This window comes from Numida meleagris, chromosome 25, assembly GCF_002078875.1.
Source record: "Numida meleagris isolate 19003 breed g44 Domestic line chromosome 25, NumMel1.0, whole genome shotgun sequence".
Lineage (NCBI taxonomy): Eukaryota > Metazoa > Chordata > Aves > Galliformes > Numididae > Numida > Numida meleagris.
In genome coordinates this window covers 2,826,666-2,851,962 of record NC_034433.1, presented here as the reverse complement: position 1 = coordinate 2,851,962, position 25,297 = coordinate 2,826,666, and the positions used below count along the sequence as shown (strand labels likewise).

Sequence of the window (25,297 nt, the reverse complement as noted above, 5' to 3'; positions counted from 1 at the left end):
TTTCAAACGGGCTCTGTTGGACACGCAGCCTGACGCACAAACTCCCTCATGCAGGGCTGGCTTTCCATGAGCTCCGCTTTGATTCCCAGATGCTCCATCTACCACTGATCCTCCTCCACATTATCCGGTTTCGAGGCACCGAGACGGGAGCAGCGCAGCCTCTGCCTGGTGCTGAAGTTGACTGCGCTGGAGCTAATGCAAGGCAGAGGGGTACGAGCGAGGAGAGCCGCTCGGCAGCAGCACCTTGCCTGCCTGGCTGTGCCTGCTGTGCTGCAATATGCAGCTGCTGGTGAACCTTCTCTGACAGAGATGATTGGATTCTGGAGACTCCCAGAATGCAGCTATTAGTTCCCCTGCCTACACTGAGCATTCTGAATCTGTGTGCGCAGTAACACTTATTAATACTGTTCAGATTAAGTAGAGCCTATAGCTCTCTAGCACTTCCAGTACCTTATCCTACACAATGCATCTGCTCAGTGGCTGAACCACAGTCAGATCGATGTCTTACGACCAGCATAACAGGATCACGTGGATCCAGCAGCATTTTCATGCTTTTATGTCCAGAAGTCCCGCATCCACTCCTGTGAGTGGTTCCTTTTTAAGTTGCATCGTGCTACAAGGTAATGCTGGCTGAGTATTTGCAGGACGTAGGCCCAGATCCCTTTATTTTAGGACATCGGGCAGTGGTTCCTGACACCCAAACAGTTAATCGAGAAGCACTAACTCTCTACTGGAACGTGTGTGTGTGTGTTTTTGTTTCTTAGAGCCAAGAAGATTTGCTTTGGTTTTTTTAAAGCAGAAACCACCACAAAGTTGGCTGTGGTTTCAGCTGCGCTCGTTCGAGATTTGTGTTGCTGACTACCAATCCTAAAAGAGTTAACCTAGCAAGCGTGACTCAGAAGCAGAGAGGGAGATGCGAGGCTGAGAGGCTGGGAAGGCAGCACAGAAGCACAGGTGAGGAACATAATAATCACCAAAAAAAAAAAGGTGCAGCGTCCAGGAGCGAGTCTCCCTCGGTGTGCCTGGCCCTGGCACTGCTGGCACGGGCTCCCTGGAAGGCTGCAGTTCCGCTGTTATAACACAAGGAGCAGGCTGGAGAATTTAGAGCTGCGTCACAGAGCTCAGCGAGAGAGCGAGAGAGCAAGCTCCGTCGATAGGTCTACCAGCAACAGCCCTGCTGCAGCAAGAGGGGAGAGAGGCAGCCGGAAAGGGGGAGAGGGCTCAAGAAAGAGAAGTAATACCAACACCAGGGACCAGGCTCCTGTCACCAGACGGTGTCATTTAGAAAGCGTATCTGGGCTCGGTTGGCGTAGGAGGCTTCGCCCGTTGACGATGCTGGAGACCCGGCGCACTTAATCCCGCGGGGAGGGAGAGTGGGCAGACACCGAAAGGGTTAACGGAAAGGAAATTTCTGGAACCTTCTATTCTGCGGCGCTACACAGCAAGCGGAGGGCTGAACGCTGCGCAGCTGGTGCACGGGCAGAGCTCCTCGGTCCGGTTCGTCTTTCCCACGTACGTACCCTTTGATCAGGATGGGGCTGGAGCTGCATCTACGTTTTGTAATGCTTTGCAGGGCGTCCCCTTCCCCCATCGTCCCTAAGTTCAGCTCCCCAAGTGCCTTCATTATCATTTCGGCTGGGTATGATTGCTCTGCTCTGCGTCAGAGCTGTTTTCTCAATGGAACGACGGCACAGGTTGTACGAATGCCACTCTTGCCAGCATTGCTGTAATGCAGAGGAGGGCAGTAGTCGTGGGAGAGAGATGACAACTTTGCAGACTGCTGTTTTCATGTTTTGCTCGGGCTTTTTATTCCCTGCCGTCCCCCCCGAGGGCTGTCGTGGCGTCAGGGCTGGGTGCAGGGGTTAAAAGCCGCCCCTGCGAGCCGGGCTCGGGGCTTTGTCACTGCGTAGTTCGGAAAGTGGCAAACGGTGACGCAGTGATCATTGCAGGGCACGTCAGCCAGTTTTTAAAAGCACTGGAGACAGGTACACGGTGCCTTCCAGACGCTTCCACACCAGCTGAAAGGGGTTAAGGATGAGTCGAGACGGGAAGCTAGCATTTAGGGATTAAATGTCATCATTTTGGCGTTGGAAAGTTGTTTACCTTGCTCTCTCCGTGTCTCCATGTTGGCAGCCTTCCAGCTCACATGTGATAGTCTTCCCTGTACTGCTGCATCATTAACTAAGTGGCTCAGCCGGCTCCCGATTGGCCGGGGAGGGCTCTCAGCCCAAACACGCCGTCCGATTGGCGGAGGAGGCGATGGCAGGTGAAAAGCCCACTCGGATTGGCCGAGGGCCTGGTGTCAAATCCGAATGTTGGCTGCGCTCGTCTCAAAGTGCCGGGGGCTCCCGGCCCGGCCCGGACCCGCGGCGCCGACTGCGGGCCGCTCCGGGTTCGAGTCCCGGGTTCGGTCCCCGCCTCCTTCCTGCCCCGCGCCGGCGCCGGGAAGGTTTCGCTTTGCTGTGCCGCTGTCACGATGACGTGTCAGAGCTGCCAAGCTCCACCACGGAAAGCACTTGGCTTCGGGGCTTTTATTTCCTCCTTTCCTTCCTTCTCGTCCTCTTCCTTAGGCGGTGGCGAGGCGTGAGCAGCACTGCGAGCTGCTCGGGGCACCTGGAAATGATGCAGAAGGAAGGGCAGAGTTAGGACGTGGGCAGGAAGGAGGACGGGGCAGGGAGGGAAGGACGGACGGAGCGTGGGCAGGCGGCAGTGCCAGAGCGGCCGAGGAGATGCCGAGAGGAGAACGCTTCGTTCCCTGCACCAGTTACTGTGCTGTTTTTTCACCTCTCTTCTTAAATGCCCCAACAGTGAAGACGAGCCGGGAAGTTCTGAGGACACGGCCAGCTCTGAGCTCGGTCCTTCTGGCTGTGGAAGCCACCCGGATAAGCATGGAGCAGTAACTTTGCTTTCTCATACAGCAGGGCACATTATCCCATAGCCCTTCAGCGCACCAAGGCTTAAACAAGTTTAAGGTTGTGGTAGCATAAGCATTTAATCTATATTCGTCACTCACTGACATACCAAGCGTCAGGACCGGTTGTTTAGCAACAACCGCTGGGTTTAGCTCCAGCTCTGCTGCGGTCACAGCAGTGCCTGTCCTCTGGCTGTCGGGCTGAGGGCAGGGGCTGTGCTGCATGTTGCACCCACCCGGGTCGGGGCTGCTGGGTGATACAGGCCGCGGGCGCTGCGGATTTATGCCCGACCATTTCTTTGCGCAGTAACCCAGAGGGGAGGACGCCATTTCCAACAGCAGTGCGGTGGCAGGAGCAGGGAGGGAAGAAGCAAACAGACAGTAGGTGCCACTCCCCAGTTTGTTCCTCTTCCCCATCTCTACCTTCCTTGCCTCTCCTCCTTTCCTGCCGGATTCCGGGGGGTGGTTCAGCTCCTGCTGCAGTCATCACGGCCCCTCCTGACTCACTGAGCCCTCGCTGGTTGGAGCATCCTTGCCTCCTGCAGCGCCAGTTCCGCAGAGCAGGGGAGCAACTGGAATAGCAGCAGCAATGGTGGTCCCTGCAGCAAGATGGACAGGCATAAATACACACGTCTGTGGGAAGAGTGCAAGGCAGCCACGGAGGGAACTCCGTCCAGCCAGGAGCTGGACTAAGAAATGATTCCTTTTTGCGTGGGAGAGCGGTGGGTTAAGTCCGTCTGAAGGGAGAACCCTTCATGTTCCCCCCTATCACAGCGGTGGGATGGAGGACCCCATTAATTTGCAAAGGTAGTCCATCTTAATGGCACTGCTTAGCCCTTCAGAAGGAGGTGCAGCTGGCCACCAACATACCAAGGCATATGCATGTCCTTGAGTAGCTGTGTTTGATGCAGGGATGCATTTATTTTTCCTCCTTTTGCTCCCATCTTTTGGCCACAATGGTAATTTGCGACTAAGTGCAGGCAGGAAAAGGAGACTAAGAGAGAGGAGTTATTTCAATGTTAAACTTCGTCTGTAAATGTCATTAGTCAGGAATTGAGGTTACTATCAGCAGGTGAACCTGCGAGACTTGCAAGAAACAAGGCTAAGAAGGGGACATGGCATATTTCTGTAGGACAGTAGTGATTTTGTGCACGTGAATGCTACGTTGGCTGTACATGGCTAACTGCTCCATAATGGTTTTCTACGTATTGCCTCGAAAACTCTTGGGAAAGCTGTCATTTCTTTCTCCCTCTGCCACTTTGGTAAACTCATGCGTTTCTCAATATTTTGGTTTCCCTCCTTTGTAAAGCAGGGTTTATAATACTCCCAGCCTCAGTGCGGCATTGTGACGCAGCGTTTGAGAGTGCCCTGGCTCTGTTGGCAAAACACACGCTATTTTCTTTAGGGTTTAGACTGTTCAAAGCCTGCAAAATTCGGTACAGTGAAGAATTGCAAACGCTCACGACAGAAATGTAAAAGCATTACCAGCTCATTCTTCTCTGACACTGAAGGAAGGCTGTCTGAACGATGAGACAGCCATGATATCTTTCTGCACTCGTTTTGCCGATGGTCATGTTACATCTGTGACGCAGTCCGATTTTGCTGTTGGTTGCTGCCTCTGCTCGATGGGGTTGAGCTGATGAGGGCACAAGGCAGAATAACGTTAGAAGCATTCGTTTAACGTCGATGTTAAAGTTCGCAACCATACCTGACGTGGCAGGGATGTTGGCACCCACCGGTTTTACCACCCACAAACGGTGAAGGAATTCAAATGAACACAACAGCACCCCTAGCCATTTTGTTGCTCGCAGAGTAGACTCGGAGCCTGCAGTGCTGCTGCTGCTGTTAATTTCCATGTCATACAAACACAGCGTCGGGCTCTGTGTCAGGAGCTTTACTGATGCTGTGAGAAGCTTACGGTCTAGGAGGAAATGCTTTTCTTATTTGGGAAAACTCATTAGAATGTCCAGATGCCAAGTATTCCTTCCTCACTCCTCTCACAAATTGCTTCCAGACCTATCCAGAACGTTCACTGTCGCCTTGTATCTTTAATAAGGACATTTTCTTACATTTAATATGGGTGGGACTGGGGGGGTAAGCTTAAGATTAAAGCTGCATCAGTTAAGCATCTGTAGCACTGGTGTCAATGGACAGAGTTGCATGCAAGAGAGGTCTGAGTTGCCCGTACCCTTTATATACCTGTAGAGAGGCAGATATTTGAAACCTCGGGTTGGGACCGTGCTTTTATTATGGCGCAAGAAATGAATGCTCTGCCCTGTCCCGGCCCACCCACAATGGTGCAAAGTAGGCAGCAGAAATGGCCAAGGTGGGGATCTCACAAAATGGTTTCAACAGCACTCTGAGATGCAAGTGCCGTTTGTACTGGCACGGCTCCGAGGGAGGTACAATAGCTGCCCGCTGCAAGGTCATTCCTGACTGTCAGGTCCTGGAACTCCCAATCCACATTTCTTGCAACAGTTGCAGTGCTCGAGCCCCGAACCTGGTGGTGAGGCACGAAAATTAAGGTGAGGCTACTGCAGGAGGGGGACAACCGAGTCCAAAAGTGCGGGTGCAAAACACGTCAGATCTCAGCGGTGTATTAAAATCCAGATCCATCATTTGTTTCTTGAGTAAACTACAGAAACTTGCTTAAAAAAAAAAAAAAAAAAAAAAACTTTGTACCGGTTCTCTCTCCCCTTCTTTCCCAAAGACTTCCTCTGGACTGCTGGGAGGCAGGAGTGGCATATTTTTAAGGACTAGGCATCAACTTACACTCTGTTCCAAAGGGGAAAAAAAAAAAAGTGCCGCTGCATATATTTGCATTTCTGCTTCTGTAGTCATTAGAAGGTGGACTCCACACCAGTGTCTGTTGCACTGGTGCTGTCTCTCGTGCTTTCAGTTTCAGGTACCTCAGCTCTAAGGCCACCTCATCCCTGGCCCAATTTCCACCTTTTTGTGAGGCGTTTCTATCTGTTTCTATCAGTGGTATTTTCAGTGGACTCCAGGCAAAATTAACTAGGGATGCTTTACGCCTGGCTCTAGTCTTCTCAGCTTCACAGGCAGCACCAAGTACTTAATGCGTCAAGGATCTTGACCAAAATAACTTATTTTGTCCCCATCTTCACAGTAACAAAGTTCGGTTGGCTCCTTTTAAACAGAGGAATGCAGGGGTCCAGCAGAGCCAGCCCAGGCCAAGCAAAGACACAAGCAGCTCCTTGCTGCTTGCAGTTCCACGAGCCCACCTCTGGCAATCCTGCCTTGGGCCACTTCTTGCTCTGACCGTGCTTCAAGCCTGCCTTAGCCTGCAGCATTACTCTCCAGCTTCCAAAGGAAAAGAACCTGGCTGCTAATCCTGATGCCAGTGACGACTCTTCGCCTACAGGGAGGCATATGTGATAGCTTGTCTGCTAAAAACTGAGCCAACACAGTGTGATTCAGACCTTAAGCTTTCCAAGGAAGAGAGCTATTTCTGAGTTAAGCACATCTCTTCAGCTCCCCACACAAACAATCTTTATCCAGTGCAAATGGTGCATACTACGTGTCCAGCAGCAGCACGCTGTTCTGCATTTGGCTCTGCGGCTCCGATGCAGAGAGCAGCAGTGGCTCTCAAACATGGGGATGTTTCCGAGACAGAAAGGATGATGAGAATCTTGGGAATGGGCAAAAAAAACCAAACAAACAGCTCCCGTGCTTGGGGGAGTTGGGTCAGGGATTTTCTTCAGCTTTTTTGCCAGGTCCTTCTACTGTGAATGGTGTTAGAACATGGCAGAGTACACATCTGGCTTAAGGGCAGGCCATACTTCAGCTAAAAAAATGGCAGTAGCTGTTTCCTCATGTTCACCACTTGTACAAGGTATTATTTTGTCTCTTCAATGACAAAGAAAAATGGGACTTCCCCTCCTGACATTACCTGAAGTAGCTGGAACTGTAGTGCTAGAGAAACACCATGTTCCTGAATTGACTACACAAATCACAATCATCTCCCTGCGACTTCTTTCAAGACCTGCAATAGCACCGTATATTCTAAGGTGATGCTTAGGTACAGAAGTTAGGAACAGAAAATTACTTTTCTGGTTTCAGCTGCTTTAGTGGAGATTTTTTTTCAACGCCGTTAGCTGCGTAACGGGCTGTTCAAACAAGCTGTGCATAGCTCCATTTGAGGAGTTTGAACTGTTATACCTTCCTGCTGCTTTTCCACAAGTGAGGTCATGCAACTGCAAGGCTTTTCTCCCTTGTGTGAATTTGCCTCATCGTTCTTTGAGTAATCTGAAATCCTCAATAGGATTCAGCAGCTCAGGACCTCCTGTGCCCTCCAAGCAGGCTGTGGCTTTGCACAGGAGCTCTCATGAAAGTAGAGGTGGAAGAGAACTGTATGACTGGAGGCAGTTCAAAACAATTTCAGGTTAGCAGATGGGAAGCAGAAGAATAGGAACTGTAACCCTAATGGCTTGCACTCCTACAAGCATCACCATGCTAATGTTCCCTTCAGTTCAGAATAGCTCTGGGACTTGCTGTTCTTCTGAATTGCTTGTAAGTGCTATCTTTCACTTAACAGTCCGACACAAAGTTTTGGGATTGAAAAAGACAAAACACCAAGCAGGTCTTGCAAATAAATCATAGTTATATTAGTAGCATTGTACTGTTAAGAACATTTTTCAAGCCTCCTTTGTTAGATCCAAGCACAGAAAAAGCAGAACCACGACACGAGGGCTGCTACAGCCCATCACATCAGCTGACGTGTCCGAGTTGATTCTAGTGTTATTTAGCCCTCAAGACAGGGTTAGTTGCATCCAAACCACCAATACAATGCCTACGCTGACTGCCAGGACAGGGCTCAGCACTGTTCAGGAAAACTTTGGTAGGCACCAAAACCACGGTAGGCACAAAGTCCAAAACTCACTCAAAGCACCAAGAGAGAACCACACACAAACGTGCTCCGGTGAAGCCACCCTACAAAGAGGAAAGATGCATCTCTGACCTGAACACAAACCCAATTCCAGCCATCGGCGATGCTGCATATCACAGGGCATGCCCTAAATAATCCGGAAAAGATTATCTTCCGGCTCCTCCGTATGTTAAAACAAGTTAGTGACCCAAATGTCAAGCAGACCTAGCTGTCCCATTGCTCCAATAGGCTGTGTGGGACTAAAAGTCCTACAGATTTTAGTACTGTACACCCCACAGCACGGTACAGTGCAGTGCTCAAGCTCCCTTTTTTCTTTTTGGTGGTAGGCCACAGATAGCATGAGTTCACAGACTCAGAGCTCCTGTTCTTCACTTTGCTATTTATACTGCCATCCTTAGGCTGCAAGAGTGGGACTAAAGGAACAAACTGTTCATTCAGGAATGTGACCTGAAGTTTTTATTCCGGTCTTAATGAAGGATAAAGTCTCCATTATGCTCTGAGCTCACGAGGGAGGTGCATGTTTGTGTGTCCTGAATAGCTGCAGCATCTCTAGGGCTGTCTTCTAGTCCAAGCATCAAACCCACAAAGCAATGCAGCACCCACCTGTCTGTGCTCAGCCCTGGTCAGTGCTGCAGCTGCAGCAGGCATTACACACTAATGATTAGCCCAGACTGCAAGTTTGGGCACATTTGTCCATACCTGACCTACGCAACTCCGCGCAGTAACAGAGCTGCACAACAAACAAATGCAGTTACATGCTCCCCTGAGCTGAGGAAGGTTTTTTGAAACCTTAGAAGTTCACTCATTCCAATTTCCCTTACAGGTCACCACTTGCACTGTCACACCCCTCTGTCCTGCACCTGGCCTGGTCTGACTCATCCCTTGACTGGGGGGTGCTTCTCTGCCTCAGCTCTGCATGCAGAACAGGAATACTTCCTACAGGGGAGACCAGAAATCGATGATCCAAGAATTTAATTTTGGTATTTCAAAATGGGGGAGGGGGAATGATGCTTATTGCAGAATCCCCAGAAACTGCCTTTATATATAAGCAGTTGGGAGAAATCAGGTCTGCAGCAACACTTGGACTTGCCATGTTCCTGCAGACTACATTAAAGGTCCTTGGCTAGGGAGGAGGTTCCCTTTCATGGGGCAGGCAGGGATTTCTTCCTTTTTTGCCTTGTCTTGTCTAGAGGATATAAAGCAGCATGGAGTCCTGAAAGGCTTAGAGAGGTTCCTCTGAAGGAAGCTATAGCACACTGCTGCTGAAAGGTGTCAGAAAAGGAGGAAAGAAACAGAACAGTAACATTGCACTTTCTCTGCTATTACTCAGAGAAACTCGAATACTTTGACAAAGCCAACTCTAGCTGATAGTATTTGCTTGTCTCTGCACGTGTCCCCATCCATCCATACACATGCAACACACACCCAGCAGATGCTCGAGACAAGCACTGGTTTTGCATATATGCACACTGTGCATATCACATGGTCCTGAGATGCTCTCTTTTTCTCCTTCCTTCTGCACACTACCTGCCCCAGCATGCTATCAGGTTTGGGAAGAAGAGAATACACTGTCACAGATGTATCCTTCCTGAAAGGTGTATCTGCAGCTGGGCAGCAAGGCCTGACATCTCCCGGCTGCAGGCAGGGAAGGGGAGCTCGGTAAGGCCCAGGGAGATCTGCAGGCGACCTGCAGGAGGGACAGCATCATCTTAATCATGCTGAAAGGAAATTCGTTTTTAATCAAACTATAAATAATGAATGAGCCACTGGTCTTGAACTGCTGCATGCTATTTCTGGAAGGTTTGGCTGCTACAGGGAGGGGCAGAGGGGAAGGGGTTCAGACCCAAGTGCAGAGGCACTCGCCATCTCTCTACACCTCGCACCTCCAGAGAAGCTTTCACTTTCAGGAGCATGAACATAAGTGACATTTCCACCAACTTTTAAAACCCTTAACAAAGCTTCCCTTCCCCTCGTTAAGGCATGGGCTTGATACGGAGAAGAAAACCCAAACCAACCACAAAGTGACCCTCCTCACTTTGAGCCTGTGTCCAGAGGATGCTGGTCCTCGCAGGGCCACAGCCGACCTCTGGCAGCAGTACCTCGCAGCCCAGCTTCTCACTAGTAAACCTTTATGCTGATAATATAGGATGCCTCATAAATAACTGTGCCAGCAAGATGGACACTGGGGAGGGAACCTGCTTTCCACTTTTCTCTCACCCCGCTGCCCCAGTTAATGGATTTAGAAACTACAGTAAATAGCCAGACTGTAATCTAGTACAGCTCCTTCCCCTTCCTCCACTCCCCCTTTCTTGGAAGGACATGCTCTTTTCCCTGAGCTTTCCTCCGCTATCTGTGGGTGTGCATTAGAAAACGTAGCCGCCGATGCAGATTCCTGGTGTCGTTACAAAACCGATGCTAAGAGCTGCCAAAACCCTGGGCTATCAATAAGTAAAACTCGCAGCTCCCCTTCTGCCGGCCTCAGTGCCACCCCACACCAGCTTCTGCATGGGCACAGGTTAGAGGCAGTGGCCAGGGTCTGGCAGCTCGCACGTTACACGCTTGTGGTGGTTGGCAGGCCTGCAGTCAGCCGTCGCATCCCACACGTTTGCTGCAGGGTAAGCACCACGGCTGCAGCACGGCGCTGCTCGCAGCCGTTCCGTTCCCAATAGCCGTCAGCCGCTCGTTTTCACGCCCTCCCACCTCCCCAGCAACTTTTGTTGAACCATTTACAGTTATATTTTCAAACGCTCCCTTTTTAGGTTTCATTCTGGCCCACGGCTCCAAGTCATTTCCACATAATTTATTCTCATTAGAAGTTCCCTTTTTTTGCTGACAGGATTTCAATCTTCTCACAAAACCCGGCCCCTCCCCGCTTTTTAAGAGCATGCTATTTACAAGCCTTGGGAGAGAGCTGACCAAGTTCCATCACGAGGGTCACGTTTCCCTTCCCTGTCACAAAGGGCACCCAACTTCTGTCTGTCCACCTGTCCTGTGTTGACACCGAGATCAGTAAGGCCTGGAAAGCCACAGCGCTGCCTTAGAACGGGGGATATAGCCTCACTGTATCTGAATGGGATAGCAGATTGCTCCCGGATGGCACAAACTTTATTTTTCTTCCTCCTCCAAAATCAGCACCACAGAAGTCAGGTGTTTTTTCCCCACCTGCTGGTAAGAGCTTTGCTACTCTGCCTGGCAAGCAAAGGAAACCACAGTCCCTGCTGCAGCAGCGGGCTTCTTCAGCACACATCTCATTTCTCCTACAGGAGCCTCAGCTGACCACGAGATGCCAAAAACGCGTGTCAATAAAATAACTAACCCGACGGTCACCGTCTCACTTTCTAATAACACCAAATACATTAATTTTTCTCCAGGTACGGTGGAGATGAAGGACTTTCCCCCTCAGCCTGCAGCCATGCGCAAGATCTGTCTTCCTCTGGAAGCTGGTTTCACATGGTGGCTTAGATTTTCCCACTTTGTATCTAGCACCATTTGAAATCAGTGTTCTAGGAGCAAGAATTACAGCGTGGGAGGAGATCAAGCAGCTGCTACCTTCACTGACAGCCTATCCTCCTTAAACCAGCACTTTCCCCCATCGTTATTTGTTTGCCAGCCATCCGTTTTGTAATACCATCTGATTCCTATACACTATACAATCACTGTATACACCCTCTCGAAGCTAGGGCCACGGCAGGAAAAAAAAAAAAATCTTCCTTCCAATGTATTTCTACCGAATAAACAACGGCTACTGAGTTCAAGTTGTTCAGAGTAAAGTCATCCAAAAGTTGCATGGAAACCAGCACGGTGCTTCTTACACCCTGGCAGGCAAAGAGTACATTTCCTCTCCTATCCACTCACTAGGACGCTAGCATTTAATTTACTGTCTTGGAGCAAGCGTACTTTCCCTGCGTGCTTGGGGATCTTCTCATTGCAGCATTACCACTCCGTAGCTTCCAGGGACTTGTTCTGCAAACACAGAAGCTCCCCCTGACAGTCTGATCTCAACAGTCAACAAACCCCCACGTGCCTTCAATAATAGTGATGAAATCACGCTGATGCACACAGAATCCGCTCCTTTTGCTACTGCAGTTCCTTGCTGCTCCCTTCCAGTAATCTTTTGCTAGACATTTATACTTTTGCATCCAAACCACTAAAACGAAGCCAAACTAAACTACTTTCGCCTGACCTTGCTGCTGTCAAACACGTTTACGTGCACAGAAAGGGTGATCACTGTGGATGAAGCACTCGATAGACCACTGAATAGTCTTCCTTAAGGAACGCATAGCTGTCATCTACAAGAGGATTCTTCTCTGAGCCAGAAAAATGTCTCTTACACAGGCTGACCGATTTCTCTTGGTGTTCAGAGTCTCAGTTTCTGTCTAGCACCATTTGAAATCGGTTATGATGTAGGGGGAAAAGCAACAATAATGGAAAACTTCATTCCCCCCCAGCCCCAGAGTCCTAATAAATAAACGCCAGCCAAAGCACGACCTTGCTTCGCAAACATCCCACGTGCTCTCCTGTTCTCTGAGCAGAAGTTACGCCTCTGACCGACCATCCTGCACACAGGAGGACACTCAGCACCACAGCCCAGGGGATGGATGCTTCAGGGGAAAGCGGAGCATCTGCTCAGCCAGCCAGCTGAGGTCCTTCACCTCGAGCAAGTCAGAGCCCACGCGCAGCAGCACGGCCACCCACCCACCCTCCTGCCCCCTGTATCCCACGTGCTATTCGTTTGCCTTAACCTGTTATTTACTCACATCTTTTCCTTTGAAATAAAACTGTGTGCTACTTGGGATCGGGCTCTGTCTCAGGCAGACAGATGACGTGGTTCCCTGCTGGACAGCATCCAATCGCTTCGAGTCTCATTTCAGCCCCAGCTCCCTTTGCAGCAGCACACCACACGCCCCACGCCCAGCAGTGAGCACTAACACTGATTTTGGTAACACAGACACCTACCAATCACCAACACACCAGCAGGTGGCAACACCACGACGCTTTCCTTGCAGCCAGCCTCTCTGGTAGCACCAAGTTCAAGTCCTCCCAGTGCAACTTGGCGTTATCTGTTCCAGATTCTGCAACAACTCACGCGAGATCGAGTTTTGTAAAAAAGGTGTAGAATTCACGACAATTAGGAAGAAGTAATTTCTAACATCTCAGTCAAACTGCCCAGTAGTTGCCTCTCCTATGCACACTCACTGCCATCCTGAAACCTATACAGTTCTGAAAGCTGTATAGTCTATGCTGTCATCACTTGCAGTCTATAGCAGCTACTTAGAGTATCACAACCACGAACTACAAAATACAGCACGTTAGTTCCTTCTCTAGCCCATCCTCAGACAGGTTTCACCTTGAGGCAGCTGACTACACATAGAAAGAAAAAAAGAACATTTGGAACGTGAACCTCACACCTGACTTGTCATGTATCCAACTCACGTTACCCCCTGGAATAACAGAACGCAGCCGTTCGCCACACGACAAATGAAAGACAAACACTTACTGCCAAATAATATAATATCTTTATTTGTAATAATACAAACCATCACTCGTCTTTACATTCATGAAAATATAAAAATAAAGCCAAATTTTTTTTTATTTTTTTTTTTAACAATCATTTCACTTAAGCATTCAGTCTACTTCAGCATATTGCAAGATATTGGAAATGCCACACACAAGCCAGCTAATGAGCAACACTCTCAATTCTCAGTATATTATATTTTCACAGTGTTTACAAACAATTGGCAAACTAGGGATCAGCTATTGAAGAGGCCATGAATAGCAAGCACTTCTGCACAGCCAAAACCCCACTTTAATAACAGGAGACTGTTAGGAACTCTGAACAACAGCTGCTGGGAGTGTCCCAGAGAGCCCAGTGAAACCCTCACTAGTTCTGTGCTGTTGAAACAACCTGTTCCCAACAGCAGAGCCAATCCACCTCAGCCACCTGAAGCTGGGTGAGTTGGGAAAATGGGTGCTTAGAAGCTGCCTGCATGTTGGAAGCAAACCCACAAAGCCAAAACCTGCTCTCATTTAGCTCAGCTAAATTCACATGGAACCCTTTCTATTCTGACAAGCAACGTAATTATCTCTGAAATGGACATGAAGACTCAAAATAATAAAAATAATAATAATAATAATAAAAATAACAGACATCTCAAAGATGGGTACACAGATTCTCAGCAGGTTTTGGTTAGTTTCCTTCTGTCAGCAGGCCAACAAATACAAGGACAGGGGATACCCCTGCTAGGGAAACCTTCACTTCCCCATTGCAACAAGTCCATTACAGCACCTTTGGGATTATACCAAAGGTCTTTTTTCCTTCTTAAAGGCATCAGAAAAGCTATAAAACTGATTCAAAGGCACACTTTAATTCATCAGATATACAGAATCAACTTTGGCAAACGAGAAGGCAGCAGATACAAGACCTGAATTGCAACAATTTCAAACAGACGTAGCCTTTAAATTGCACCGATCTCGGAAGCAAAACGAACAATTAAAACATTTTCGAACACAAGAGACATCATTCACCCCGCCTCCATTGCAACAGTGATTGAGAGGCACGTTAGAAGCTTAGTGAGCAGAGCTAACACTGGACATTCTTCAGTAAGGAAAGAGGAGCGCTCCCCGCCGACAGACACCGACGTGTGCTGCAGGAAGAGCCTCCAAGTCCATCTCACATACACAGAGGAGACAAGGAACGACCCAGGAAATAAAAACAGCAGACAATTCTGATTTTTTTTTTTTTCATCCTACTATTCCCTGCTGGAGTTAACCCAGGGCATAAAACACAGTGCAAGGTATGCTAAGTTTCTGTAGGTGAATAAGTGCTCTCATTTTTGTTTCTGATAGGCACATCCGACTGCGGATTCCCTCCCACCCTCAGAGACATTCACGCTTTACAGCTCGTATATTTGGCAGTTTGCGTAGTGCTGTCACTCTTCCTACAAACAGAAAAATAAGTCAAATCAGAGATCTCACATTTAAAACAGCTCTTACATTCATTCTGGAAGCGCACGCTCAGATGTGGCGTTGAATCACCGGGTGAAGTCATGAAACTAACTTGCTTGTCTGCTTCCTACTAAGCAACCAAGGCACTCAGCGAGATTTTGGCTTCAGTTTCACCCACAGAGAACGAGCCAAGGATTAGAAAAGGATTTGATCCAAGTGGACTAGTGCAAGTGATGAAGAAACCGTGCCTGAACATTATCAGAAGCTGAACACAGAGCTGTTACAGGATTCCTAACTCATTTGGAGGCCACATTGTGAGCAACCCATGTATTTTATATGCAGTCTGACGGTTAGTATGTATTTTATAGCCAGAAGCCAAGCATTACTGAGAATTTGATTCCCTAGCTCACTGTAGCAAGTGTACAGTACCTAAACATAAGAGAGCTATAAATTAATAATCACAGCCATGACCACTTAAACCCACATAGATGTATTTTCAAACTCCTGAATGACACATCTTTTCCTTCACAGAAAACCAACAAGGAAACCAAAACCAACAAAAGTCTACGCCGTTACATGCGGTCTCCGAGGCGTGTTAGCTCCCATGGCTTTGTACAGTATCTAACAGTGTGCACACACACACGCTGCTGTGCCACAATGTTATCCCTCTTATTTCCAGTTCTCTCTTTTGCTCGCGACAGTGAGAACTCTCCATTCCTTCTCTCCCCAAAAGTAAGGCCAACTAACCCAGAAAATGGATCCCATCACAGTTAGGAGCATCTTACTTCAGAGCTAAAGATGGTATTCATTAACACATTATTTTGGAATCAACTCCAGGCTTGATTCCCATACACGCCACCTCAAGCTTACCAAAACTACTCAGAAGTCACTTGTTGTTAAATTACTAAATAAAATACAAGCCCATTCATTTGAAGAGACTTTGACTATAAGTCAGAATAAGAAATCCAATGTTTCAGTCGTTGCCTTCTCAGAATGGTGCAATGGAAAAAAAGCAACACAAAGGCACAAGTTTGCAAAAACATTTGTCGTGCAAATTCAAACCATTAAGACAGTAACAACAAAATACTGAGAGGAACAGTCAAGTTGATCTCTTCCATCTTACATCTGTCCTGCAGCAACATGGCTCAGAAAGCCAGATTTTGGGTTGAGCTAAGTAGACAAATTTAAGCTCATTAGGACAAACTGCAACCACCAAATACACCTGACTACTGGACTAAGCAATAGCTCAAAATATCCCTTCCAAACAAACAATTGTATTTTGGCCCTTTTTAGACCCACAGAATTGAAGAGAAATCACCTTCTGATAAGAAAAGGAGCTCTTGGGTTTTTTTGTTGTGTTAGTTATTCTGTTGTTTTGTTGCTTTGTTGCTTTGTTGTTATTGTGGGTTTTTTTGTTTTTTTTTGTTTCTCTTTTTCTTTTAAGAAAGCTGAAAATGCAGAAAGATGTGATTTGGTTTCCTCCAAAGGGAGGAAATGAATGAATGCTTCTTATTGTTTTTCCTATAGGAAACTGAGGTTCACTGGATTCCATACGTCTGAAATTCAGAGTAAACCGTTAAAAAAAAGACACTTAAGCTTAATGCAAATGTCCAAATGAAGTGGAAAGCGTGTACCTTGTCAAGATTCAATTAATTCATTTGTGCAGTTCTTCCATCTCAGCTGGTACATTACTTTTTAAAATACATGTTTTCTTGCAACTCTCATCAACTGTATAGGAGCTGAACAGCAAAAGGGGAAAAAGGTCTAATTGAATATCCTAGGAAACGGATCAAGTGAACATAGAAGCAGCAGAGGGCAAGACACAACTTTTGCTGTATGCTGAAGACAAACACGGCCAAGGTACGGTATGAGATGCTGCAAGCACAACGGTTCAGAAAGGCTCAACTGTTTCAGGAATCCAAAAAACTAGTGAGATCCAGGCCCTAGCAAAAGGAGATCAGATTGGGCTTTCAGACAAGGATGGGATTTAACAGTCAGGCGCTCACAGCGATGAAGCTCAAGGAAAGTACAGGGCACAGTAAATGGCATGGGATTTTCAGGAATACAGCGTTGTTTTGTTCTGTTTTCCTTTTTGATATATTTCCTTTAGATCCCTTCTTCTTTCTCCACACTGAGTAGTTTCCTCACTGATGAAGGCAGAAAGCACTGCCATAGCAAGCACTAGCTTGCATTGGGACCATCCAGGCTGCAAGTTATCCAAGTGATGGATGAAAAGCAATTACTCAAGAGCACTGCATTCCTTTGCAGCACACAGGTGCACAGCCCCAGCCACTGGGGTCCCTGGAAAGGCACCATCCTGCCTACAGGGAAGATACTTCCACTAAAACCTCACTGGATATAAACCAGCTTCAGGGTTGTCCCAAGTAGTACTTCACTACAAATAAGAACTGTGGGAGTATTTCCTCTGGTTAGCTTCACTGAAAGCTCCCCTTTGTCTTGCATCCCCTGAATCCTTCCACTAAATCTGAAATTTAAGTGAGCTTTGGAGAGATACATATTGTAACACCCCACTGTTCCACCTGACTTGCTCCAAGTTTTCAGTATTTTGTTTGTTACAAAGTACTTCTCCAAGAAAGCAGTATTTTTTTTTCCTGAGAAGGTTAAAAACAAAGACATCACTACAAGAAGCAACGCACAAAGAAGCACTTAAATCTCCTGCCAATCCCCTACCAAAAAGCATATATGACTAGTTATTTTGAAAAGAAAGTTCCAAATGCAGAATGCCCTGTATGTCTCACAAAAAAAAGAAAAAAATAAAGCCTACTATTTGTGCACCTAATCTTTTACAGTTTATTTTACAAGTCTGTAATGTAAAGATAACAAACATCGCTGCTGCAAATTGAAAAACTGAAGCCTATCTACACATTACACATTCTAATAGCAACGCCAGCTATTTCTTTGTTCTAACAGTATAGGACCATTTAGGTCCATTTATGTGAGCCTTCTCCTTGTAACTAAGCCCACAGCATTTTATTCAAGTTGTTTCTGGTCCAAAACACAGCAGTAATCCAGTTTCCTTCTGCTACCACTGGCACATCTCATGCACAAGCATGGAAGCTCTCTTCCAAGGCTTCCAGATCACGTAAACCACTCTGGCTCTTAAAGCCTAAGGAGACTTTCTCTAGTGACACCAGATGCTTATTTAGGCAAAATAAAAACAAAGCAGGTGAAGCCCACATAAACCAATACTACCACTGGTTTTAAGATATCTAATGGCATGTTTTAGAGCAGTTGTGAACATAGGTAAGTGTACCTACGTTAAATATAAGCCTGAGGACTGTTTCTCCATCCTTAAAAATAGCACGAGTGTTAATTAGCACCTTATTGGAGTTACAGATACAAAAACAGTCTAATATGCTGTTAGGCACTTTAGCTGCTAAGCTCACACGCGGACATCACACATTTGAAAAAAGAAAAGGCAGAAAAAGCTTAAGCAACCACATATGTGTTAGCACTGCTTTTGCTCAGTCACATAGAAATTGCCAATAAAAAAAAAAAAAGGCTTACTCACCCTTCTTGTGAAATGAATTTCTTACAGACCCAGAAGGCTGCCAGGAACATCAGAATTGCCATGATCACTAGAGGAAGAATTAAAAAAAAAAAAGCCTGAGAGAGATAGTAACTAGTTCATAAAGAAAAGACTTCCTCAAATACTAGCACTGTCTTCACCCAGAATCCTATACAACGTCCCCCCGTTCCAACACCTTAAATCCACATGGTTCATTTCCCAATTACATATTTGATGCTTTGCTCAAGACTCTGCAGCATAGTTCAGCCCAAGAACAGCGATCACCAAGATGGGATAACACCACCAGCTCAGGAACTTTAACACAGGTCTCACAGCATTCTGTCATGACTTTTTAGAACAAATTTATAAAGAAGCGGTGGTAGAAAGACACATTAGAAAAAGCAGGCTTAGGAAACGGGGCAACAAATGCAAGGACAAAAGTAAAGAAATAAAAACAAGAGCAAGCACTTGAGTTCGCTGGCACAATTATCTGCTTTCACTTTCAGTAAGCCCAAGCTCTCAAGAGTTTAGGAAAGCGACAAAGTTGTGGAATACCACCCTGGAAGTATTGATGCATCACAGACAGGGATTTTTTTTTATTATTATTTTTTTTCCCCTACAAAAAACTGGTCTATGATTGTTACGAAATCTTCACTTTTCTTGAACTGTGCAATTTTAGGAGTAGGCAAGCATTTTTAAAGCAAGCAAAACTCCAAAGACAGTTTCTGTTGCTCCCAGCTGATCACAGCATCAATTCCACACACACAAACACCACACCGTATATCATTCAGGAATTATGATACTTACCACAGATGATGACAATAATATACACACCTAAAAACAGAGTAAATGAGTATTATGAGGAATGCATGGTTCTTATTCAAACACACTATACAAATATTCATGGGGGTGTTCCAAATAAACACTTGTCAAGACGACCCTTGCAGCAGGTCAGTTTTGTATGGCAACTTTTATTTAACTTAAGTACGCCAGTTCATAAAAGGATGTTTACCCAAACCTATCTTTCTTATGCTGAAATAAAGACAGAAATTTGCCTTGAACGACTTCTGAATATAAAACCATGTCCCCAAGAAGTAAATATTCTATGTGTGTTTTTATTCTGTTGGAAATTCTTGCAGTTCATACTTACTTAACTTGCAAGTTGGCACTTCAGGACTCCATCTGCCTTCTCCTATATACTGAATACGATCTGCTCCATGTAACGTGTAGCCTACGTAACATTCAATTGTAATAGAATCCCCTACAGAATATGCAGGTTTTTTTCCTTCAATTATTCTACCATGGCTGATGACTGGAGAGGAATCAGGAGGTACAGAACCACCTAGAACAGAAACATTTTTGAAGTGAAAAAAGTGAAAAGAAAGTCCAAGAACAGAGCTGGTACATGGAACAGGTTAAAGAAGTTGCCATCCAAAAGCCCCTTGTTTGTGTAAATATCAGAAGCTCAGCTGATCATTAAGACATTATATGCAAAGGCTTCCTGCTTCCTAGAGGCAGCAAATACACGTGATGACGGACATGCTTCAGATGCATGAACAGAAATATACATCCCAGCTTCGTTAGGATAAACCGCTGCATCGAAGTAATGAAAATCTTTCTGTTAATATTACGAGTGATCACACCATGCAAAGGGAAAAATGAGTACAAAGTCTATCACCTTCAAAGGAACAATGTTCAGAAAGCAATCCCAGAACAGGACTTTCACAACCGCTCTTGAACTGTATTAATTTCTACACATAAAACTAAGACTGCAGGGGGACTCCAGCTAGGCACAGAACTCTGCTCAGTTACTCAAATCCCAACCCATGGCACTCACACCCCATTAACGTAATCTGTGACCAGCTGGGCACGCTGACAGGCCTCTGACCGTCAGGGGTCAAGCACTACTACATCAGACAACTCAAACTCGTCACTTGATTTTCCTAATTATGAATTCTGCTCACATGCACAATTTGGTTCAGAACTCCATGTATTTTGACCTTGGCATGTTACTGTGACCTCTGCACCACCAAAAAGCACAGCAAGAACTGCACCTTATCTGAACAGACTCTCCTCGTACGTACGTAGATTCCAGTGGAACCAATTCTCCATGGGAGAACTTCGGGGCACCACATAAATCTTCACTAACTAAAGCATAAATTTAAAAGCAAAAGTAGCAATAAGAAATCTTAAACTTTTATAATTCATTAGCTCTCTAAGTATACATTGCTTTGGTATGATAAAATTATATTACTGTACCTGAATTGTTAGAACTTCTCATCTACCTTTACCACAATTTTAAATATAAATGTTTCCTATAGAAGACTTAAAGGAAACATCACTCCAGGCATTCACTGGAGTAGTACAATCATATGATACAGTACCTGAGAAATACATATACTTTGGTGTATTATTTTTCATAAGCATAATTCTCAGGTGCCTTATCAGACCCATTCATTATGAAAAAAAGCAGAAGTTGACCTCATTCTTGAGAGCTTATCATTAGAATACACACACATGAAATTCTCTGACTATATTCTGTGACAACTTTCCCTGTCCCTCTAGCAGAAAGGGAGGAGAAAGATTGCAGAAAATGCTCTTCAACGGCCCCTGCAAATTAGGCCTAACAATAATTGGCTTGGTCAAAATCTAAAAACATTCTGATGCCTGGAAAGCCAGAGCTGAAGAGCTAGGCAAGAGAACACAGACTCAGACACATGATCATTTGGAGTACGCTGGAAGGATGCTACTGATTTCTTTTTATGCACAGCCCTTGTACTTTCTATCAAGATTCCAAAGGGTACATCCGTCCTCCTTATTTCTTCATGAAATCACTTGAACAAAAAGCACGCTGCTATTACGATGCAGAAACATCACAGTATGCCCGTGCCATGACTTCCACATGCACGTCTGTAATCCAACTCGTTCTCACCCAAACACTGTTAGGAGCTGAGTCGCAGGAACATCTGGAATAGCTGTCTATGATGAGGCTCAATGGCAACTTCCTTAGCTTCCAACTACAGTGTAATTTAAATTATAGCTAAGACTTAACAACGCTCTGAACATACAAGAAAAGCTGGATTCCTATGTAAAAACTTACTTTTTATACAAGATGGTTTTGGTGGATACCAGGTGCTATTCCCTTGACAAGTAATTACATCCTCCCCAGACATGTCATAGCCTGGATCACATACAAATGTAACCGAATCCCGATAGCTATAACGAGCTGCAGATCCAAATAATTTTCTTCCATTTTCTACTTCAGGGTTTTCACAGGTGACCACTGAAATATGTCAGAGGAAAAACAGCTTTGAAACATTTGTTTACCGTATCTTCACAGCACTTACTACTTCTAGCAAAGTTTCTTAATTCCACCAACTATTTGGACTGCGCGGGTAAGAAGCCTGCTCTCTCCAACGTGCAGACTGTCCCTAATTTAAGCTACTGATTGACTTCCAACGGTACACAGTCAACTAGAAGTGTGTCCCACTTCCAATCCACACACTTCTTCCTATATAGTGGCAGAATTTCAGAAAACAAAATTATTTTGGATAGCATTCAAGTGACAAGACCACTTGTGACAAGACATCAGGTTTTTCTCCGTGCAAACACAAAGCAAGACCATGTACTTGCAAGGCTTTACACTTACTTCTGCACTAGCATGGTGGTTGTTCATGTACGCTTTTATCAGATACTCAAGCTCAGCTCCTTCACTTGGTCTTTGTCACTTCTACCAACTGCATACTCATATTTCATTTTTTGATTTTTAAGTTCAATTTAAGTTCCAAGCCATTTTGTGTCATGCTCTATCAATATCCATGATGCAGTTAATCATGGATATAATCATAATCAATATCTGATGCGCACTGGAACTTGATCAATTCACAGTAGCAGAGAACAAAGTGCCTCCTTCTCTGCAAGGAAAACCATCCATCCCCTCAGCTCCCCAATTCCAAGAGAGGCAGATATTGAAATTTTGGAGTCATAGAAGATAAATATATTTGAAAAACAAACAACCTTTACACTGTGGAGGTGGTCCACTCCAAACACCATTTAAGTCTTTATCAGCCGTGCAGAAAATAGAAGCTTCACCAACCAGGGAGAAGGGATCTTTGCCGTACGGTACATCATCACAAGTGTATCTTACTGCTGTTTGATAAACATAGTCCTGTTCTTCACTGTAGTGCCCATTGGCTATACTTGGAGGCGGTTCACAAGAAATTTCTAGGACAAAATCATAAGAATTAGCTGACAGAATTTCCTTCCCTTAAGAAAAGAGCTTTGATTTTCAAGTCACTGCACTTAAAAATCTGTCACAGAGCTAAGACAAGTTACAGCTACAACTGAGAAAGACCTGTGGTCATTTGCAGAATACGTAGACTTGAACAGCTATTAACTCATTACTACAATAACTGATATTTTTCAGTGGAGATTCCTCAGCCACATTCTGAGGTTACCTGTTGTCCTATTTTACTATCATTTCTTTCACTAGTGAATGTACTGCACGCAGCTGTATTTTAACATCAACCACCACTGTCTGACTACAAAACTTAAACACAGCAGTAATTTACTTACTGTAACATATAGGAGGTTCTTCATTCCAGTCAACACCTTTACCTTTAATTACACAGGAAATTTGACTACTTCCAATTAACCTGTACCTAGACAGATGAAAATATTCAAAGAGGTGAAACTTTAGAACATTCACTTTCCAGGAAGCAGCTAGAAACCCTGTTTACATGATTCTCTTCTGTGACTACATAGATATGACTTACCACACTTTTGTTGTAATGACAATGTTATCTTAAGAGATTTTGTTTTGCTAATAGTCTCAACTTCAAAAATGAGAGAAGCAAAGGAGACATCACTAAAGACACAGACAAAACCTTTCCCTTTTAAGATGTGCACCTACTAAGAGCATTAAGCCAAAAATGGTGACGAAATAAACTGTGAAAAGGAAGGAAGAATGAAAAAAACCCCTGTGAAATGTTAATACTCTTGAGTTGATTAGCCATACACAGACAACTGGGCCACTATACAATGTAATAATGAAGTGCAATACATTCACTCCCTGGGCCACAGGCACAATAAAAAAAAAAAAGTTGTTAAAGGTATTGTGCAGAATCTCACTAAACACTTTAAGACTTATTTGATGCAAGTAAAGCCGGGAATCAAACCGTATTTTGCTGTGATTTGTCCCAGTGTAACTCAGAAACCTCAGTCTGGGTTTGGTTCAAATCAGGTCTAAATGGGGAGAAAAAAAAAAAAAAAACACTTACCCTATTTCACAAGAAAAATTAGCTGATGAACCAAATGTAAGATCTGTCACATGAACAAAGCCATTTTCTATATCTCCTGGATGATTACATGTTCTCGCTGGGGAAAGGGAAGAAAAAAGAAAAAGAACAAGCCTACATCTTTGTAGTAATATACAAAGACTACGGCTTCGGCACACGCTGCCCTTAAAAGTCACTAGTACTTTTCATGCTTGATTTTAAATTACACAGAAAGTTAATTCTCACTCAAAAACAACTGAAACCGTTAAATAACAAAGAAAAATTTAAAAAAGCAAGAGGTCACGCACACATTACCTGTACAGAATGGATCTACCGATGACCATGTTAAGTCTCCACCACACGTTCGAGCAGCGGGCATCCCAGGGATCCTCTTATAGCCGGGGAGACAGGTGTAGGTCACGGTGGTTCCAACGGGGAAGCTGCTCATCACGCTGAAGCTCTCCGTGAGCTCCGCATTCTGCACTCTGTCTGGAGGTCCGCAGGAGTCTGCGGGAGCGCAGAGAAGGATAAAAGCAATACCGGGATTTATCAGCAAGGGGAGATACAAGCGGAGGCACAGCGAGGGTGGTACATTGGTTTTAAGGACGTTAATGCAAACAAGTCATAGGAAAGACCTTAAAGCCCACCGGGTTCCAACCCCTGCCGTGGGCAGGTGTCCCACCAGACCAGGCTGCCCAGAGCCCCACCCAGCCAGGCCCCGGGCACCTCCACAAAGTAATTAAGTGCTTAAAAGCCAGAGCTATTTTTACAGTTCTTAAGGTTTTGGTTTCTAGCTCCCACTCCACACTACAGCACAGGTTAATTGCTGCTCTGCTCGGTTCCTCTTTGGCGTTCTACCTCGACCACAAGCTCCTTTCTAGTTCCTACTAGCAACAGTATATCGTTACCGGATTACCACCACGACACCTATTTTTGTGTTTTTGATTAAATCCCTGACTTAATCCGCGATGAGTAACGTTCCTCTTCATCTTCCAGCAGCAAAAGCAAACAACGAACACAAAGGAGCTCCTCCCCAAGCGCCCCCTCACACAAAAGAACAAAAAACACACCCAGAAAAAAAATAAACAAACCCCAAACCCATCGCAGAACCGCCAGCTGACGGTCCGCCCAGCGTCACCGCGACCCATCCCCGCGGCGCGGCTGCTCCCTTTGTCTCCTCCATCCCCTCAGGCCGCCCCGCTCTCCTCCCGCCGCAGCCGCTCCCCGCCTCCACCGGGTCTGGGAGGCCCCCTCAGTTCCCCCACCCCGCTCCGCTCCGTGGCGGCCCGCAGTGCTCAGCCCCCGTCGCTCACCCTGTCCCCGCGCCGCGCCGAGCCCCGCCAGCAGCACCGCGAACCCCAGCGCGCCAGCAGCCATGCCCACGGCTCCGCGTCTCACTCTCAGGCGACAGCGCTCGCCGCGCGACGCATGCGCACTGCGCACGCCTGCTCCCTGGCGAACGGCAGCCGCCATCTTGGGCCCGGCTCTCCTCGTTACGGCGGGGCGGCGGAGGCGCCACCGGGTTGAGGGGAGAGTGTGAGAACGCCGGGGCTCGGGCGGAGAAGGCGTTTTCTTGGGCAGGGCCCGCCCAGCCTCTTTCCGGCTGACGAAACCGTCTCTAAGTGTGGTCCGTGGTGCAGAGCCGGTGAACAAAGGCAGATTGAAAAAAAAAAAAAAAAAGCAAACACGCCGGTGTGGAGCCCGCGGGGCTTTTGTGCTTTTCTCAGAAA

At 46.0% G+C, this 25,297-nt stretch overlaps 1 protein-coding gene and 1 long non-coding RNA gene across 7 annotated transcripts in view; one reads left to right on the top strand and one right to left on the bottom strand.

Moving 5' to 3' along the window:
* CD46 (CD46 molecule) overlaps positions 1 to 25,154 on the bottom strand; it is a 32,628-nt gene extending 7,474 nt beyond the window's left edge. For 4 of the 6 annotated variants that reach the window (XR_002432863.1, XR_002432864.1, XR_002432862.1 and 1 more), the window contains exons 1-12: positions 24,881 to 25,154; positions 23,883 to 24,074; positions 23,571 to 23,667; positions 22,867 to 22,952; positions 22,309 to 22,515; positions 21,392 to 21,574; positions 19,442 to 19,633; positions 19,099 to 19,125; positions 18,295 to 18,361; positions 4,397 to 4,547; positions 3,335 to 3,510; positions 2,104 to 2,613 (exon numbers count right to left, since the gene is read on the bottom strand). Coding sequence is in view for 2 of the 6 variants with exons in the window: in XM_021377583.1 (XP_021233258.1) it covers positions 14,704 to 14,755; positions 18,295 to 18,361; positions 19,099 to 19,125; positions 19,442 to 19,633; positions 21,392 to 21,574; positions 22,309 to 22,515; positions 22,867 to 22,952; positions 23,571 to 23,667; positions 23,883 to 24,074; positions 24,881 to 25,040 (1,263 nt within the window). In the remaining 4 variants the exon portion in view is untranslated. Of the gene's footprint in view, positions 1 to 2,103; positions 2,614 to 3,334; positions 3,511 to 4,396; positions 4,548 to 13,310; positions 14,756 to 16,396; positions 16,502 to 18,294; positions 18,362 to 19,098; positions 19,126 to 19,441; positions 19,634 to 21,391; positions 21,575 to 22,308; positions 22,516 to 22,866; positions 22,953 to 23,570; positions 23,668 to 23,882; positions 24,075 to 24,658; positions 24,782 to 24,880 lie in introns of those variants that run through there. The other 2 variants (XM_021377584.1, XM_021377583.1) reach the window with 2 other exon arrangements.
* On the top strand, positions 21 to 12,662 carry LOC110388381. The gene is made up of 2 exons (XR_002432873.1): positions 21 to 1,512; positions 11,189 to 12,662. It is a non-coding gene; the product is annotated as an uncharacterized LOC110388381 (long non-coding RNA).